Source organism: Odocoileus virginianus, chromosome 1 (genome assembly GCF_023699985.2).
Source record: "Odocoileus virginianus isolate 20LAN1187 ecotype Illinois chromosome 1, Ovbor_1.2, whole genome shotgun sequence".
Taxonomy (NCBI): domain Eukaryota; kingdom Metazoa; phylum Chordata; class Mammalia; order Artiodactyla; family Cervidae; genus Odocoileus; species Odocoileus virginianus.
In genome coordinates, this window is record NC_069674.1 from 16064887 (window position 1) to 16082742 (window position 17856).

The following is a 17856-nucleotide window of genomic DNA, read 5'->3' on the forward strand; positions in this document are numbered from 1 at the left end:
AAGGTTTCAGCATCAGTCCTTCTAATGAATATTCAGGGTTGATTTCCTTTAGGATTGTCTGGTTTGATCTCCTTGCTGTCCCTGGAACTTTCAAGAGTCTTCTCCAGCACCATAGTTAGAAAACATCAACTCTTAGGCACTTTGCCTTCCTTATGGTCCAGCCTAATGGTCACATTTAAATCTTATGTGTTGTGAGCTGTGCTTGGGGTGTGTGTGCTGAGTCTATGGTTGGTTAATAATCTCTAGGTGTCAGAACATGGTTTTCTTTTCAGTTAAAAATAAGTCTTATACTACAGGTTTGGTGTGTACTGAACATTGTTTTTCATAAAGCTGTGGGCTTTTACTATGTTATGTTGGGCTTCCCAGGTGGTGCTAGTGGTAAAGAACCCGCCTGTCAATGCAGGAAACATAATATGACAAGGGTTCGATCTGGGTCAGGAAGATCCCGGGAAGGAGGGCATGGCAACCCACTCCAGTATTTTTGCCTGGAGAATCCCATGGACAGAGGAGCCTGGTGGGCTGCAGTTCATAGCGTCGCAAAAGTCGGACATGACTGAATCGACTTAGCATGCATGCACTATATTATGTTACAGATCGTGTGAGGAAACTAGAGGAGTAAACAAATTCAAATAAGTCCGTTCTTGTTTATTTGTGATTTTCACTCTATTTCTCAAACATCAGTTTCAGCCCACTTCATCCTTTTGTTTAAATTTCTCCCAAGCCTCAGGTTTATTCAGGGGGTGATAAAGAATTTACTGTTGGCCTAAATCAAGTAGGAATAAGGAAGATCAACTGTCTAGGGAGTTTTGAGTCTAGAAATGACACACAGATGCTGTTTGAAATGATCAGTCTCTGCTTCCCTCTGATAGTGCAGAAGATTAAATGGGCTGTTCTGAGATCACATGTATTTTAAGTGGTTGTGAATATATTTAGATAAACCTTTTTTTCTAAACTCTGACCTGGCTGACCTTTGTGTCAGGGATCTAGATCGGATGAGGCTGAAGTTCAGGAGGTTCGTCCCTAGGTGGCGCCCTCTTTCTAAATCACATGCCCCTCCCACTCTTTCCTGCCAGCCTTGACTAGATCTAAAGCCTGTCTGAAATATAATTTATGTGGGATATAAACATATAGGAAGGCAAAGCAAAGAGTACTTGCTTATTGTTTGGTTAATTGGTGAGAGACCAAAATGATGAAGGACATCTGAGGTGGACCAGTGTCCAAATAGGTGATTGGTGTTTGAAAGGAAGGTGGCAAATATCTTTTTTGCAGACATAGATGCAGCTGTTTTTCCTAGAAGCTCCACCTGCCCGTAATCCGAGGGCTGGGTTCCTGCTGGCTGTCCAGAGCCCCGGGAATCTCAAACCATAGCTTATCTTATTCTTTGCTCAGCAAAACTATTTAAATAGTGGTGGAACTTAAAGTGATGGATTTCTCCCTTCTCCCCATGGATGACTGGTACAATGGGGAAGGAAGTAGAGGTGTTTCTGTGGTCTGCCATCTTGGATGGTACCTCCTAGACTGGCTCGGGGGAACAGGAGCTCCCAAGGACTGCTTGGAGGTTTGTCTCCTTGGCCCTTGGAGTGTAGGGCTGCTGGTTGATTCCTTAGGCTGATTAGGTGGTCCTTTCTCATGTTAGAAACATTTCCTCCCACCTCCATTCATGAGATGATTCCATAATGGAATTATTTGGCCTCTTCCCAGTTCGCTCTATGAAACCTTAAAGAGGCCCAATACATAGACATTGTAAACAGATTTGTTCTGATGGTCCTCAGGGGATGTGAGCAGAGGTCCCATTTCCTCAGGCTCCTTTGTAATACTACTATGCTGGGTCCCTGCAGAAAGCTAAGAAGAAACTATGGCAGAAAGTGAAGAAGTACTAAAGAGCCTTTTGAAAGTGAAAGAGGAGAGTGAAAAAGTTGGCTTAAAACTCAACATTCAGAAAACTGAGATCATGGCATCTGGTCCCATCACTTCATGGCAAATAGATGGGGAAACAGTGGAAAAAGTGACAGACTTTATTTATTTTGGGGGCTCCAAAATCACTGCAGATGGTTACTGCAGCCATGAAATTAAAAGACTTTTGCTCCTTGGAAGAAAAGTTATGACCAACCTAGACAGCATATTAAAAAGCAGAGACATTACTTTGCCAACAAAGGTCTGTCTAGTCAAAGCTATGGTTTTTCCAGTGGTCATGTATGGATGTGAGATTTGGACTATAAAGAAAGCTGAGCACCAAAGAATTGATGCTTTTGAACTGTGGTGTTGGAGAAGACTCTTAAGAGTCCCTTGGACTGCAAGGATATCCAACCAGTCTATCCTAAAGGAAATCAGTCCTGAATATTCATTGGAAGACTGATGCTGAAGCTGAAACTTCAATACTTTGGCCACCTGATGTGAAGAACTGACTCATTGGAAAAGACCCTGATGCTGGGAAAGATTGAAGGCAGGAGGAGAAGAGGGTGACAGAGGATGAGATGGTTGGATGGCATCACCGACTCAATGGACATGAGTTTGAATAAACTCTGGGAGTTGGTGATGGACAGGGAGGCCTGGCATGCTGCAGTCCATGGGGTTGCAAAGAATCAGACATGACTGAGCGACTGAACTGACTGACTACACACATACAAGTACACAACTGATAAGGGCACGTATTAGTGATGTATCACAACATGAACACACTTGTGTGACCAGCACTCAGGTGGAGACTCGGAGCATCATCAGGCCCCGAAGCCCCTTTGTGCCTGCTTCCTGCCCCTCTTGCCCCAAGGTTGATCATCATCCTGATTTCTAACACTGGAGGTTAGTTTTCCCTGTTCTTGAACTTCATGTAAATGGAATCATGCACTGTGCCTTCTTTTGGATCTGGCTTCCTTCATTCGATATTATATTTGAGAGATTATATGTATATGATTGGCATATAGTATTCCCTTGCATGGATGTACCACAATTTAGTTATCTATTCATGTATTGATAGTTGTTTTTCAGTTGCTCAGTAGTGTCCGACTCTTGCCACCCCATGGGCTGAAGCCCGCTAGGCTTCCCCTGTCCTTTCACCATCTCCCAGAGCTTGCTCAAACTCATGTCCATTGAGTTGGTGATGCCATCCAACCATCTCATCCTCTGTTGTCCCCTTCTCCTCCTGCCTTCAATCTTTCCCAGCATCAGGGTCTTTTCCAGTGAGTCGGCTCTTCACATCAGGTGACCAAAGTATTGGAGCTTCAACTTTAGCATCAGTCCTTCCAATGAATATTCAGGATTGATATCCCTTAGGATTGACTGGTTTGATCTCCTTGCTGTCCAAGGGACTCGCAAGAGTCTTCTCCAGCACCACAATTTGAAAGCATCAAAGTATTGGTAGTTTTTTTTTTGCTTTTTTCCAGTGTTAGTAATTAATAGATAGTGCTGCTGTACACAATTTGTCTCTGTCTTTTTGCACCCGTGTTTTATGTGTTTTTAGAAAGGTGCAAGTAGCTAATTTAAAATTAATTACTATTTTATTTCAGACAGCATCCAGCTCAGACATTGTGAGATATTTATTAGGGGGTGTAGAACAGTATATTTTGAATGGGAAAAAGAGTCAGTGAGATTTATCAAGTCCCCCAGATCACACTTCTACACAATTGTTTATGCTTACTTGAAACAATTTCAGGATATGTCCAGAGAAGGCTAGCATTTAGGGGATGGAAATGGAAAAAATTTTCTTCTGTTTCTTCTTTGATATTTTCTTCTTTAAGTTGACAGAGAGAGAAAACAGGATTTCAAGAAGACAAAGTAATGTTAACTTGAGTTCTTTTCCTCACCATGGGGCAAGGAACCACAGGCCAAGGGAAAAGGCTGACCCAGAGCCCCCTCTTGTTACCCGGCACCCTGGAATTCCTGTCCAGAGGGGCTCAAGCCCACTTATGGGTCATACAAAGGGCCAGCCACACCACTGGGTACCGCTGACCCTGGTGTGGTCAAGGAGCAGCAGTTTGTGGGGGAGTGTGGGTGGGACGTAGACGTCTTGGGTGGGAGTGCCCACACATGTGCCCACAAGGCCACGGTCCCTGTGCTGTGAGATGAAATCAGAGGTGAGAAGGGAAGGGCGACATGCTATGGGCAGGGCCGGCTCTCCTGTGTGCCCTGGTCCTGGTGTGGGACGCTGAATTTGCACCTGGCTCTCCAAGCTCTTGTGAGAATTTATTTGCCAAGATAGAGGCCAGAATATACTTTGTTTGGGACTTTGTTGGCTTGATTTATACCTAAAAATAGTTAAACATGTGTCATGTGGACTTTCATTTGTACCCTGGCCTAAAGGTCTGCAAATATTAGGTGCAGATGTGCTGAAGACAGAAAGCTAAAGATGCTTTCATGCCTAATTTGCAATACCCTACCTGTGAAGCCATTCTAGGAACAACTTTGGCCATGGGACATTAAGTTTCAGGGTGACTTGAGTTCAATATTCTTTTCAGACTCAAGGATAAAATCAGGCCAAATTGAATGGCAACTATGCCTAGATTTTTTTCCCCTTGAATTCTTTTCTTAGCTATTAAAAAAAATTATTATTATAAGTTTTTATTTTTATTTATTTTGGGCTGTCCTGGGTTTTCATTGCTGCACGGGCTTTACTCTAGTTGTGGAGAGCAGGCGTTACTCTCTAGTTGCAGTGCTTGGGCTCCTAATTATGGTGGCTTCTCGTGTGGAGACCAGGCTCTAGGCACACGGGCTTCAGTAGTTGCAACTCATGGTCTCAGTTGTAGCTCCTGGGCTCTAGAGCACAGGCTCAGTAGTTGTGGCACATGGGTTTAGTTGCTTCCCAGTAGGATCTTTCCGAATCAAACCCATATTTCCTGCATTGGCGGATGGATTCTTTACCACTGAGTCACCAGGGAAGCCTCTTAGCTCTTTTTATAAAGTAATGCTTTTATTTTAAAAAGTGTGTCTGTGCTGGAAAAGTCATTGTCTAGTCCACCTGGGCTGTGTAACAAAATACCACATCCTGGGTGGCTAAAACAATAGATACCTATTGCTCACAGTTCTGAAGGCTGTATGTTCACGACCAGGGTGTCAGTATCGTCACCTTCTTGTGAGACCACTTTCCTGGTTCACTGCTGGCGTCGTCTCTGTGTGCTCTTACCAGATGGAGCTAGGGGGCTCTCTGAAGCCTCTTTTATAAGGGCACTAATTCCATTCACGGGGATTCCACCCTCATGACCTAAGTGCCTTCCAAAGTTTCCACTTTCTAATATTTTCATTTTTGGGGGTTATGATTTTAACATCAACTTTGTGGGGGTCACAAGCATTCAGACAGTAGCACTCATTAATCCCTCCTGGTTAGTTTTGCTTGTAGAAATCTGGCTGTTTGGGTCACAAGACTGTTGGTTTATTGTAAAGAGCATGATTAATCTGGCACCTTCTGGAACACCATGGAGAAAAGTACATGCCCCGGATCAGACTGCCTGCTGATTCTACTCTGCCACTAACTAGCCTTAACTAGCTGTCTAATCCTGTGGGTTCATTTCTTAACCTTTCTGTACCATAGTGTACTTTTCTGTACAATGGGGGGATAATTGTGTTTACATAAAAAACATTGTTACAAAGCCTAAATGAGATAATGGAGAGTTTAGCACAGTATCTGGAACATAGCTAATAGTAAGTGAGAGCCTTTATTTTATAGAGAATGTTGGCAATCCTAAAAGTGAATCTGAGATTTCATGTTCTTGTTTGCTGACAGCTGCAGGCCTCCAGGATCCCGGAAGACACCACGGAGGACTCTGAAGGTGACAGCTCTGGTCACAGTGCTTCTGCAGGTGTCCCCGGGGCTCAGGATGAGCACGATCAAGAGGTATTTAAGGGAGTTCCCTGGTGGCCTAGTGGTTAAGGTTTGGCGCCGTCTCTTCCATGACCTGGGTTTGATCCCTTGTCAGGGGACTGAGAGCCCAGAAGCTGTACAGTCAAAATATTATTGAAAAAATGGCTTATTTAAAGAAAAGGTATTTTTGGACTAGACACCCTATGAAGGCTTGCAGTTTGTACAAATTCTAAAGGTCAGTTGTAGCCAGGGAGGATGCTCACGTATTTAACAGCCAGTAGTGTGTGGGCACCAGCCCATTAGATTGGCCTTAAGCAGTAGAGCTGGGAGGGCTGGGAGGACCCTGCTGGTGGTGGCCCTGTCATCCCTAAGTCATGGGAAGTTGGGGAGGTCCCAGGGAAGTGGGAGCACTTGAGTTTACAGCTACCTACCAACCAGTCAGGGGGCATTTTTAAATTTTGCCCAGGTACTGCTCTGAGTACGAGGTGCATATCAACTTCAAGTTTAGTAACATAGAAGCTCCTAAATGTTACCAAGGACCCCTTGGCTCAGAACTGTGCTGCTGGGAATCTGCTGGTTTATTTTCCCCATCAGTGCCCTCACTTAACAACAGCAGAGCCCAAATCTGGTCCCTTATCTTGAAGCAAGAGGTGGGTTATTAATTGCCGGTCCTCTGCCCCAATGTAAGCCAGAGCAGCTGCCATCGCCTGCTCCTGCCTCAACCTTGGCTTTCTTGACTTTGTTCACTTATCTTTGTGACATTGCCTCGCACATGAATTCCCAAATTGTGTTCTTCTCTCATGCCTCCCTGTCCCTTTCTGTCCAAGGGCAGCCTCTCCCCTCCTTGGGAATGTGCCATGTTTCCCCAGAGAAGGCGGCTGACTGTTTTTATCCCATGACTGAAGTCACCCACAGCCCTGAACCCTGGGTTGGGGGTTTTAACTGGAGCTGTCTTCTAATTCTGGAGTGGAAAGAGGGTTCCTGTGAGGCCTGAGAGATGCTATAAGTAGCTCCATTTGTGGTATTAATTACTTTTTAAAAAAGTATTCATTTGTACCAATGGATAGTCAGAATTACTGAAAAATTGGATCATGGAAAGTTTTCCCAACAAGATTCCAGATATAGAGAGTAACCCTTGTTAGTGGTGATTGATACTAGCAGGTCTTTGAGACCTGCTGGCATGTTTTAGAATCCAGCCCACACATCTTCTGACTCATCAAGCCCCAGCCTGTCTTGTACAACCTCCCTCAGCCATCTTCCTCGTTCGCCTAAGGATATATCTGGTCGGTGTGCCCCTGCCAGCTCCTCCATGAACTGGCTGCCCTTGTGGGGGCAGCTCCAGGCTCTGCTGGACGGCTCTTTCCCCCAGTACAGTCATACCTGGGTCTCCCAGGGCAAAGCACATACGGGCTCGACACGACTCAGCCACACCTCTCTCTGACTAAGGTTCATTCTTCACCAGACGTTCCTATGTTACTGTGACCCCTCTCCAGGTCTCCCCCCATGTCTGTCCTCACCAGCGTTTAGCCCAGCTCCAGGTTAACATCTCCAGCACACTCCTCCAGACTCCCAAGTCCACCCAACACATCTGACACCAGCCACAAGTCTGGGGGTGGGGAGCCCTCAGATTCCCACGGGTTGAGTCATTTGTAGACAGTTCACAGGGCTCAGGAGAATGCTATACTTTCAATTGCAGTATTATTTACAGCCGAAGTCTGCACAATCCTCCGAAGAGGCACGTCAGTGGAACCTGGCCCTGGAAGGTTCCGGATGCAGGGCTCCCGTGTCCTTAGGGTGCACAGCTCTCTCGGCGTTGACCTTGACATGAGGCTGTGTTACTGTGTTGCTTACTCAGGAAGCTCACACTGCTTCTGTGTTTCATGTTTAATTGGGGTGTCATTACGTAGGCGCGACTGACCCAAGTGCAGTCCAGGTGGTTGCACTCAATCTCCAGCTCCCTCCCTGGAGTTGGGTTTGGGTCGATAACATGTGGCTCAAAGTCTCAAGTCTCTAACCACATGGTTGGTCTTTCAGGTGAGGCCAGCTCCCACTTCGACTACCAAGGGCCTCTGTATAGATACCTCATTAGCAAAGATGATGAGGTGTGGTCCCAGGGGCCAGTGCAGCTTGAAGATAGACTTTTCTTTCACTTGGGAAATCTCAAGGGTTTTGAGACTGCCTCCCAGGAGCCAGGACTGAGCGAGACCTGTCTTTGGCTAAGGTTCATTTTTCACCAGACATTCCCATGTTACTGTGACTCTCTCCACCTATTTCCCCCTCATTCAACTAGAAATGTCTTCACAGCAGAGCCCAGGCCTTCTCCATGTATCATTTGTAACATGTTCGCGTAGAAAGTACTTGATAGAGTAACATCAGAAATTCTGTCTTTCAGTTCAACTTTGGAGACGTCTTTGTGCACCAGGCCATCCACACGATCGAGTACTGCCTGGGCTGCATTTCCAACACAGCCTCCTACCTCCGGCTTTGGGCCCTCAGTCTGGCACATGCGCGTGAGTGAGTGGGCTGCCCAGCAGGGTGACCATCCCACGTCCCTTCCGAAACAGATGCAATGTACTTGGAGGCGAAAGTGCCTTCTGGGTTGTTTCTGGTGTGCTTGCCAGCAGAGTGGCTCTTCTTTCAAAGTGTTGCTAGAAGTGACTTTTTTTCAGTAGGTCTGGCTTTGTGTTGCTGAAATGGTTACCCTCTGTATCAGCTTCCTATTGCTGCTGTAACAAATTATCACGAATGTAGCAGACGTGACTGGGTGACTAAGCACAGCACACAGCAGCTTCCAACACTGTGAAATGGACTATCTTACAGTTCTGGAGGGTGGAAGGCTTCAAAACAAGGTGTTGGCAACTCTGTCTTTTCTGGAAGCTCTTGGGAAGAATCTATTTCCTTGCCTTTCCTAGTTTCTACAGGCCGCTTGTATTTATTGGTAATGAGTCAAGCCCCAAGAATGACTTAAATCTGGAATCTTGACTCACGGACTTACTTTGTAAAATCGCTCTTGATTTCTGCCCGCATCTCCAGTCTTGACTATTGGTGTTTACCTCCGTGCCCCCACTGGCTCTCTGTTATGCCACCCCCCTTCCCATTTCCTGTGCAGTGGCCTCGAGGAACTGCCCTGAGGCTCCTGAAGATACCACCCATCTGGGCCCCCTGTGTGTTTGCCCTGCAGCTCCCTCGCTGTAATACTCTTCCCCAGCCTGATGTCCCATTCCTCCTTCAGAACTCAGCGTGGTTGGCACCTTTGCTCGTGGTCCTCCTCCCTGGCCCCCAGTCTGGAAGGTGCCCTTCCCTAGGTTCTGGGGGTGCTCTGACCCAGTACAGACTGTAACCCTGCCTTGTTAGCCTGTCTCCCTACTAGATTGGGAGCTCCTGAAAAGTAAGGACCCTGGCTTTTAACTCTGCATTCCCAGCCCTGGGCATCATGCCAAGAACAGAGAAGCCAGGCCAAAGTGTGTGCTAAGTAAATAGAAACCAAAGCAGTGAAAATGAGCCTGGTTATTGATTTACAGCAGAAAAGCAGGTGCTCAGAGTTAGTGTGCTCTTGACTGCTTTGGCTGCTTATTTGCTTGTACACACCCCTGTGATGATAGTGTCTCCCTGGAAGAGGGAGTGAGAGGACTCTTTGGTGTCTCTTCTTATAAGGGGCACTGATACCATCATGAGGACCCTACCTTTGTGACCCCATCTAACCCTAATTATTTCTTTTTTTTTTTAAGGTTTTTTTGATGTTGACCATTTTTAAAGTCTTTATTGAATTTGTTACAACATTGCTTGTTTTATGTTTTGGTATTTTGGCTGCAAGGCATGTGGGCTCTTAGTTCCTCAACCAGGGATTGAACCTTTGGCCCTGGCTTTGGGAGGCAAAGTCTTAACCACTGGACAACCAGAGAGGTCCCCTATTCACTTCTTAAAGGCCCCATCTCCCAAGTACCATCACTTGGGGGTTAGGGCTTTAATATATGAATTTGAATTCAGTACATATTAAATCATACTACATGTATTCTTTTGTGTTTCACTTCTTTGGCATTAGATGTTCCTTCATGTTGCTGCTAGTAGCTATGATTTGCTCACTTTCACTGGTGAGTAGTGTGCCATCATATACTTGTCCTCTTGATGGAAACTCCTCCAAAACTGCTGTAGATGACCGTAGGCAAGTAACCTAGGGTGCAGATGCCCACGTTCTCCACTATGAGTGGAGTTGCTGAATTATAGGGTGTGCAGATCCAGGATTACTGTATGAGAGTAATCTGCATTTGCCCAATAAACCACATGGTTGAGAATGTTTCTCTTGTGTCTGGCAGAACTGTCTGAGGTGCTCTGGACAATGGTGATGAACATTGGCCTTCACATACGAGGCTGGGGAGGACTCGTTGGGGTCTTCATCATTTTTGCTGTGTTCGCTGTTCTGACGGTAGCCATCCTTCTGATCATGGAGGGCCTCTCCGCTTTCCTGCATGCCCTGCGGCTGCACTGGTATGAACTGCTTGTAGCGTAGATATGCTCTCAGGAAAGAGGGTGGGTGGGAGGGAAGGCTAGCTGACTGGGTTCAAATCCTGACCTGTTGTGTGATGTTAGCAACTCCTGTGCCTTTTTGGAACCTTAATTTAGTCCCTTCTTGGTGTAATATTAAATGATGTCTTATACACACACACACACACACACACACACACACACACAGACTGCTCTAGAAGACATGTTAGTTCCCATTCACTCCTTTTAAATGTTCATTTGTTATTATAATTGGCTTCAAAATAAGGGACACCCCAACTATTGGTAAGATGACGGATTGGAAAGGCTCACAGAGGGAGATGCTGAGTGAATCTGAGCTCTCTGGCCCTTGTTGCTGAGTGTGGGAATTATACTAACAGAACAGGCAAATAGTTCTCGGAAAAGGGAAACTCAAGGAGGGTACCCCCCAGGAGGAAGGCTCTCACTGGAGGTCCTTGACATTCATAGATGTGTCCAGAGATGATTGGCCATCACTGGACTGACGAATATGCAAACATTTGCTTAGGGTTCTGTTTCTTTCCCGGGTCTCTTTTCAGCCAAGAATTTTGGGTATGTCGTCTCTACTAAAGCATCAGGTTTCCCATATGTCCTGACCAGCCTCTCCTTAGCTTCACTGAGGCTTCCTCCCTCTATCTTTGGCCATTGTTCATAAGGAAAAGGTTTTCCATCTCACCCGTTGATTTGAGAGAATCATAGCCTTCCCTGCCTGAGGCTATACTATTATTTCTACCCATGTCATTAGAGAAATGCCCTCTGCAACATAATAACACAGAAATGACCATTTATGGTATCTGTTCTGTAAGTTATAAAAGTATAAGTCAAGGCTCTGTTGGTTCTGCAGTTATGTAAGCTCCACAGTTTAAGATCAGGATGGAAGCAAACCACCTTGTACAGCCTGGTGATGCGTTGTCTTGTGACCGTCTCCTCAGACAGTGCTGCCCAGAAAGGACTTCCCTGGTGGTTGGGGGTCTAGGGGAGGTTATGCTGTGGTCCCTGAGGTCACTAGTGAAAGCCTGGAGAAAATGGGGCGCGGAGAAGAAGGTGTCAGGGGGAGGCAAGAGAAGGATTTGAAAATAACCCCCCCCAAACCTCAGGATTCCTATGGTGACTGCCAGGGGTGCCTTCGTCACCTGGTGCTTGATTTTACACTCTCTCCGCTTCTCCCTTCCGGCTGCCAGCCTCTCATTTCTGTGTTCAATTCCCCTTCTCCTTGTCCTCAACAACAGGGTGGAGTTCCAAAACAAGTTCTACACCGGGGCTGGTTACAAGTTCTCTCCATTCTCCTTCAAGCAAATCCTGGATGGGACAGCTGAGGAGTAGCTTCACGTCTGGGGGCTGTGGCCACCTCGTCTGCTGGCCACCGCCTTCCTGTTCCAGTGTCCGTGCCAGTGAAAGAAGTTTCGTCTTGTCTTTAAAGTCAGCCTGCGCACGGCCATCAATGGAATGATTGTTCTCACTGACTGGAGGCAGGAAGCCCTGTATTATTTATCTGTAAGCCCTGGGATTTGATATGACTTCACCATGTCATAGAAAAACTACATGGGCAAGTCATTTCAACCTGGGGCCTTATTGTCAAATACAAAAATGATTGCGATGAGGGGAGTGGGAGTGCCAAACTCATGTTTTCATGTGATTAAATTTGGGGGCCATTCACTCTTTCTTTAAGATTTTTTTTAAAGAAAAGTATTCTGTAAAATTTAGTACTGATAAAATGATAGGCCAAAGCTAAACAATAGAGTTATACAAACAAATCCTAGGGAAGGATTATGTTTTTTTTTTATTCCTCATTTCCTCCTTCCTCAAACACCTTCTTTCCCTTGTCTGGGGTTAAGCTTTACAGGATTAGGAACTTTCTCATGAATTTTCACTCCAGGTGAGGAAGAACAGATAATATTCTCTGCTGAGAGGGAGGGCTGGCCCCAGTGTGGCTCTCTGAATCATTAAATCCTGTGGAATGAAGTGTGACAACCTTCAACAGTGATTTTGTTTATTCTCAATGCACATTATGCTGGGGTAACTGGGGAAAGGGATCATAGGCTTCAGCAGGTTCTAGAAAATGGCTTGCAGGGAAGGAGATGGCCGGACAGCCTATCCTGATGCTTTCTGGGTCAGTCAGCCCCAGAGTCATTTCTTAGGCACCCACATTGGCAAACTTCCAAGAGCCAGGTGTAGAATAATATGTGTTTTGTCAACTAGTCTGAAGGGCCTTTATCCAGGTTCATTACCATCTTTATGGTTAACTATGGGGTTCTCAGGTAACTCAGTGGTAAAGAATCCACCTGTGAATACAGCAGATAACAGGAGATGTGGGTTTGACCCCTCGATTGGGAAGATCTACTGGAGAAAATGCCAACCCACTCCAGTCTTCTCGCTCAGAGAATCCCATGGACAGAGGAGCCTTGAGGGCTACAGTGCACGGGGTCACAAAGAGTCAGAAATGACCGAGCACGTGGTAACTCTATGGGTAGAATTAAGTGTCATTAACACTGGTGTCATGCTTTATAGTTTACAGAGCACTTTTATGTAGCATCTAACTCGTAATCGGATTTCAGAGGATCTGACCAAATGCAAAATGGTCTTTTGGACAGATCTTTTTTTAATCTCCCATCGGCCTCTCTGCACTGTGGGGTTGACTGGTGCTCATGGAAGTGTCCGTTACCTTCCATGTCAAGTGTCATGGCTTGTCCAGCACAATTTAAGGCACAGTTAGGTGCTCCACAAGTATTACTTTAGTGATTAAAACAGGCTGAGTCCAGAAATAATAGTTGGAGTCAGAAGATGTATATCTGAGTTCCCACTCTGGTACTTCATCAGGTGTGCGCTCGGGCAGGAAATGGAGGTGTTCCTGTCATTGCCAAACTGTGAATGGCACTCTCCACCCCTGTGGGTTGGGGAGGGTGGTGCAGTCATAGAGCACCAGGTATGCAAGGTGTTCGGCCAGTGGCACTGGTGGGAGGAAAGGACAGACTAAAGCTGGGTGTGGTGGCAAATTAAGTTCATAAATGCCCATGCTGCCAAGGTCACCAGATGGTTTCAGACTTCTCAGTTCATCACTGCCCTTCTCAATGGCTATCTAAAAATATGTGATGCTTAGGTGAATCGCAGTGTTTTGCCCTGTAATTCTAAACAGTGATGACTGTGAGAACAGGCGTGAAGGAGCAAAGCTGTCCCTTCTGCCCCTTGCCTGGACCCCTGCTCTTTCAGAAATTCCCAGTCTCCCTGCGATTGACATAGCAGTTTCCTCCAAGGATTGGCAGTCTCTCTTTCTCAATGAGAGATGTAATTTCACCTTTAAAAAGGGATTGGGTGAAGGGCTGCTGAGAAGAGGGTGTGACCTGAATGTCATTCATTAGCCCAGGACGCTGCGTTGTTCTTCAAAGAATCTGTTCACAGAACTGAGCCGAAAGGAGGAGAGAAGATCTGAGAGCCGGGTTTCTTGGAAAGGGAAGTCCAGAAGCCCACAAGAGGCCCTGCATGGTCCAGCCTCTGTGTAAGACTTGGCTGCAGTAAGGTAGAGAAAGAGCTTGAAATAAGCAAGTTTTCCAGGAAGTATACAGAGGTAAGAAACTGTGACGGGCAACATAGTTCTGGGTTTTTTCTGCTCTGGGGGGCTTAGGGCATTTGACCATTAGTGCTTGGCTGAATACAGATGAAGTATAAAAATTTCACTCTTCTTACTGATGATATTGCAAAACAAATTACATCACACACTCAAATTCAGTTTTTAAAAGCTTTACATGGCCCAATCATCTCTGGCTAAAAAATTAAGCACAGCAAAATGCAATAGAATAAAATGTCCATCAGTCTCTTTGAAATTGTTTTAATGAAACCTGAACTCCTTCTGAGTCCTGGAGTTTCACAGTGAATCCTCAATGTGTGAGTTCTTTGAAGGTGGGCAATGGTTACTTTCCATTGAAATTTTTCAGGAGTGATAGTGAAGGATGTGAAGCGTTCTTCCCCATGTTAATCCATATTCTTTTGAATTGGTCTGATGGGTTGTCCATCCACCATGCATCCACCAGTCCCTCCATCCGTCACTCCATCTCTCCCTCCATCTGTCTGTCCTCTTCCTAGGCTAGAAGGGATTTAGAATGACTTAGGGAGCCGAGGAACAGAAAATGCTAACTCAGCTCTTCCAGAGTTCCATTTCAGCATTAAGATTGCAAGCTCTATCTCTCAGTAACATTCCTCAGTCATATCCATCCCTGAAACATTTTGTCCTGTTTATGAAAACATTTTATGAAACTTTGGCTGAAATGCAAGAAAACAGAATACTTTCCTTATCTGTTAACTTCAAGTTAGTATTTGAGTGTCCTCTTAATTTCTTTGAATGTAAGCCCCTTTATAATTCACAAATGTGAATACCAAAATCCTAAAAATATCCTACCCCTGCGGGCCAACCCCCGCCCCCAGCATGCCCCCACCAAAGGAAACTTGCTGTTGAAGGCCCTCTATAACTTACTAGGGCATGAATGAGGAGTTTTTCTGTTGCAGGTAGTTGGAATATTTGTTTTTTTCCCCCCCACCCTTTAGTAACCTGCACTGACATAGAGAATACATCTGAGCCTTGACCGTCTTTAAGGGCTGGTCTTGCATTTGAGCCAAGACGTCTTCAAGACAGATTGATATTACAGTCGGTGAAATTGAGCAGATTCACTCCTTTGAGAGAGTCACACATGACTGCCAGCTTTTTTGTCCAGCTTCTCACCCTTGCACCAACTAGGCTTTTCCACTTTCAAAAGGTCTTTCTTTCTGTAAAATATGCTGATTTTACAACTGAAAGCAATGTACAGCAAGAGCATTTTTAGTGAAAATTAATCCATTTTGTTTTGCCCTTCGTAAGTGTAAGGTGATTGAATGGGGTGGGTGTTACTGTTAAATATCCGATGGGAGTTTTTTTGGTCTTATTTTCCACTAGGCATGTGGCACATGCGAGGTCTTCCTAACACCACTTAAGTTGACTCTTCAAGTGTAACCAGTCTATTTTGGGAAGCAAGCTACCTTCCTCTCCCCCCCACCCCCCAATTTGGATAGTTTTTCATTTGAGTCCTAGGTGTTCTCATGTTGGCTGAATATTAGTAATAATTGCCTTTGGAGAAATACGTATTTGATAACTCTGTAGATGCTTAACTTACCCTGAGTGCATTTGACTTGTGACTGTGGTGAAATTTTGTTAATACTTTAATGAGAAACAGTAGCATCATGAGTGCTTGTGTTGCAGTGTGCACTGTGTCATATTACACAAGCATCGTTTCGTTTAATCCTCAATCCACTTAAGAAAGTTTATCGGCTAAAAACACACATACCTGGCTAGTCTGAGTATAGTGGTGTTTACAGTTAATCATAGCTAGTTACAGGCTTCTTTATTCCTTCTATACTCCCATTGCTTCACTTGACAAGCCTAAAGAAAATACAGAGACACACACACAAGAGAGAGCTTTTTTTTTTATCTCCATGGAAAACGTGTCTGGTGGTGAACAGATCAAAGCTGTAGAAGAGTTCCACATCATGGTCGTCAGGTCCCAGGCTCTGTTCTAGCTTATGCTCAGACTTAGCTGAGAGTTTCCATCTTTCCAACTTCATATTTGTATCACCACCCAAAATGGCTGCTGAAGCACCAGCCATCGTGTCTCCATGATCCAGGCAGGAGACAGAGGGGGCAAAAGAGGACTTTCTCAGAAGCATTCCCCAGCAACCTCAACCTGTATCTCAGTGGTCACCCAATCAGCAAGGTTCAAGGGAAGACTTGTTACTGGGAGGGCAGCAAGCTGCTTCTCCTGAAGGCAGATGGTATTATTTTTATTTTCAGATGAGGGAACAGAAAAGTTTCAGTTGCTATCTCACCATGGCTACTACCAGCTTCCGTTTCTCCCTCCCTGCTTCCTCTTTCCCTTCCTTCTTCCTTCTTACCTCCTTGTCACCCCTAATTTCTCTTCTCTCCTTTTCTTCCTTCTCTCCATCCCTTTCCCCCTTCCCTTTTCTTCCCTCCTTTATCCTGCCTTTTCTTTCCTCCTTCCCCCTTCTCTCCTTCTTCCCTCTCTCCCTCTTCTCTTCTTCCTTCTTTCCTTCCTACATTTAATTTATGGCTCACATGGTAAAGAATCCCCCTGTGATGTGGGAGACATGGGTTCGATCCCTGGATTTGGAAGATCCCTGGAGGAGGGCATGGCAACACACTCCAATATTCTTGTCTGGAGAATCCCCATGGACAGAGGAGTCTGGTGGGCTACAGTCCATGGGGTCGCAAAGAGTCGGACACGACTGAGTGACTAAGCATGCACACACACACACAGAGGATACCTAAAGATTTTAATTTCTATAACTTTGTCAGTTATTATAGAAATGAACAATTTTCCAGTTTTATTTGCAATTTCTTTATCCTCTTGGGAATTGCCTGGTTATAGTCATATAATGTGCTCGTTATTCCACTAGTGTCTTAACATTTTTTTTCTTGAATTTATGGTTTATATCAACTACAGACATCTACTACCTATATAATGGCTCTTCTTGTTCTTTTAATTTTTGAAATTGTGCTAAAAAATACACATAAAATTTACCTTTGCAGCAATTATGAAGTGAACAGTTCAGTGGCATTTAGTTTTATAATTTAGTTACACAATTTTGTGCAACCATCAGCACTAGCAATGGGGGCTTTCTGTGCCAGGCCACCTTGTAGACTTGTGGCCAGTCAATGACTTGATTGTTTCCAGGTCAAGAGCCTATCCTGACCCAGGAGGTCAAGGCCAGTGATGGAGGGCAGGTGGGGCTCATGGCACAGGGGACAGTGACTTAGGGAGCCCTATGACACATCAACTGTGCATCTTCATTGGTTCATTTCTTCCAGAATTTTCATGGTAACAGACATAACCTTTCTAAAAATTAAATAATGCAGAAAAGTGTAAAAGGAAGAAAGAAAAAGCCACCCTAAATTCTACCAGCCAGATAATTCTTTCCTCACCTTTTTCTCTTGGCCAAATCCTCGTCCTTCAGGACTGGCTGTCCTAGGTCCCAGGACTGGGCAGACCAGGGCCTCCCTTATGTTGCCAGAGCAACCTCTGTCTACTACCCCTGGACCACGTGGCTCCCACCTCAATACTTGACTTTATCTACCGTTTGTATGTGCTTTGGGGACAGGAACCCTTTTCACTATATTTTATTGTCTGATACATGGTGGTGTTCCATAAATATTTGTTGAAAGACAAAACACCATTTCAGACCTATCTCTGGAAATTTCTATGTAATTATATATTTAAATGAAATTTTATGAACTGGGATCATTGTATATATGCTTTAGGTACATACATTTTGGGAAATGCTTTTTAGCACCAAATAGACTTTCACCTAAGAGCTTTTAAGTGGCATTTTGTTATAGGAGTGTATTGTATTATAATTTGTTTGGTCACTCCTTGACAATCATCGTTGTTAATATAACAGTGTGTTGAGCTTTCATACACTTTATCTTCATCTACCATTTTGATTATTGCCTTAGGATGAATCCGAGAAGTGAAACTGCTTAGTCAATATTCTTTCATCTTTGCCCAGCT

At 44.9% G+C, this 17856-nt stretch overlaps 2 protein-coding genes across 3 annotated transcripts in view; both read left to right on the top strand.

Moving 5' to 3' along the window:
* Positions 1 to 12287, top strand: part of ATP6V0A4 (ATPase H+ transporting V0 subunit a4) — a 54537-nt gene extending 42250 nt beyond the window's left edge. For both annotated transcript variants that reach the window (XM_020878266.2, XM_070465186.1), the window contains exons 18-21: positions 5714 to 5824; positions 8184 to 8301; positions 10105 to 10276; positions 11539 to 12287. In XM_020878266.2, coding sequence (XP_020733925.2) covers positions 5714 to 5824; positions 8184 to 8301; positions 10105 to 10276; positions 11539 to 11632 — 495 coding nt within the window. In that variant the 3' untranslated portion in view covers positions 11633 to 12287. The remainder of the gene's footprint in view (positions 1 to 5713; positions 5825 to 8183; positions 8302 to 10104; positions 10277 to 11538) is intronic.
* Positions 12288 to 13262: 975 nt separating this feature from the next.
* Positions 13263 to 17856, top strand: part of SVOPL (SVOP like) — an 88049-nt gene continuing 83455 nt past the window's right edge. Inside the window, exon 1 of the mRNA XM_020878273.2 lies at positions 13263 to 13871. The gene's annotated coding sequence lies outside the window, so the exon portion shown is untranslated. The remainder of the gene's footprint in view (positions 13872 to 17856) is intronic.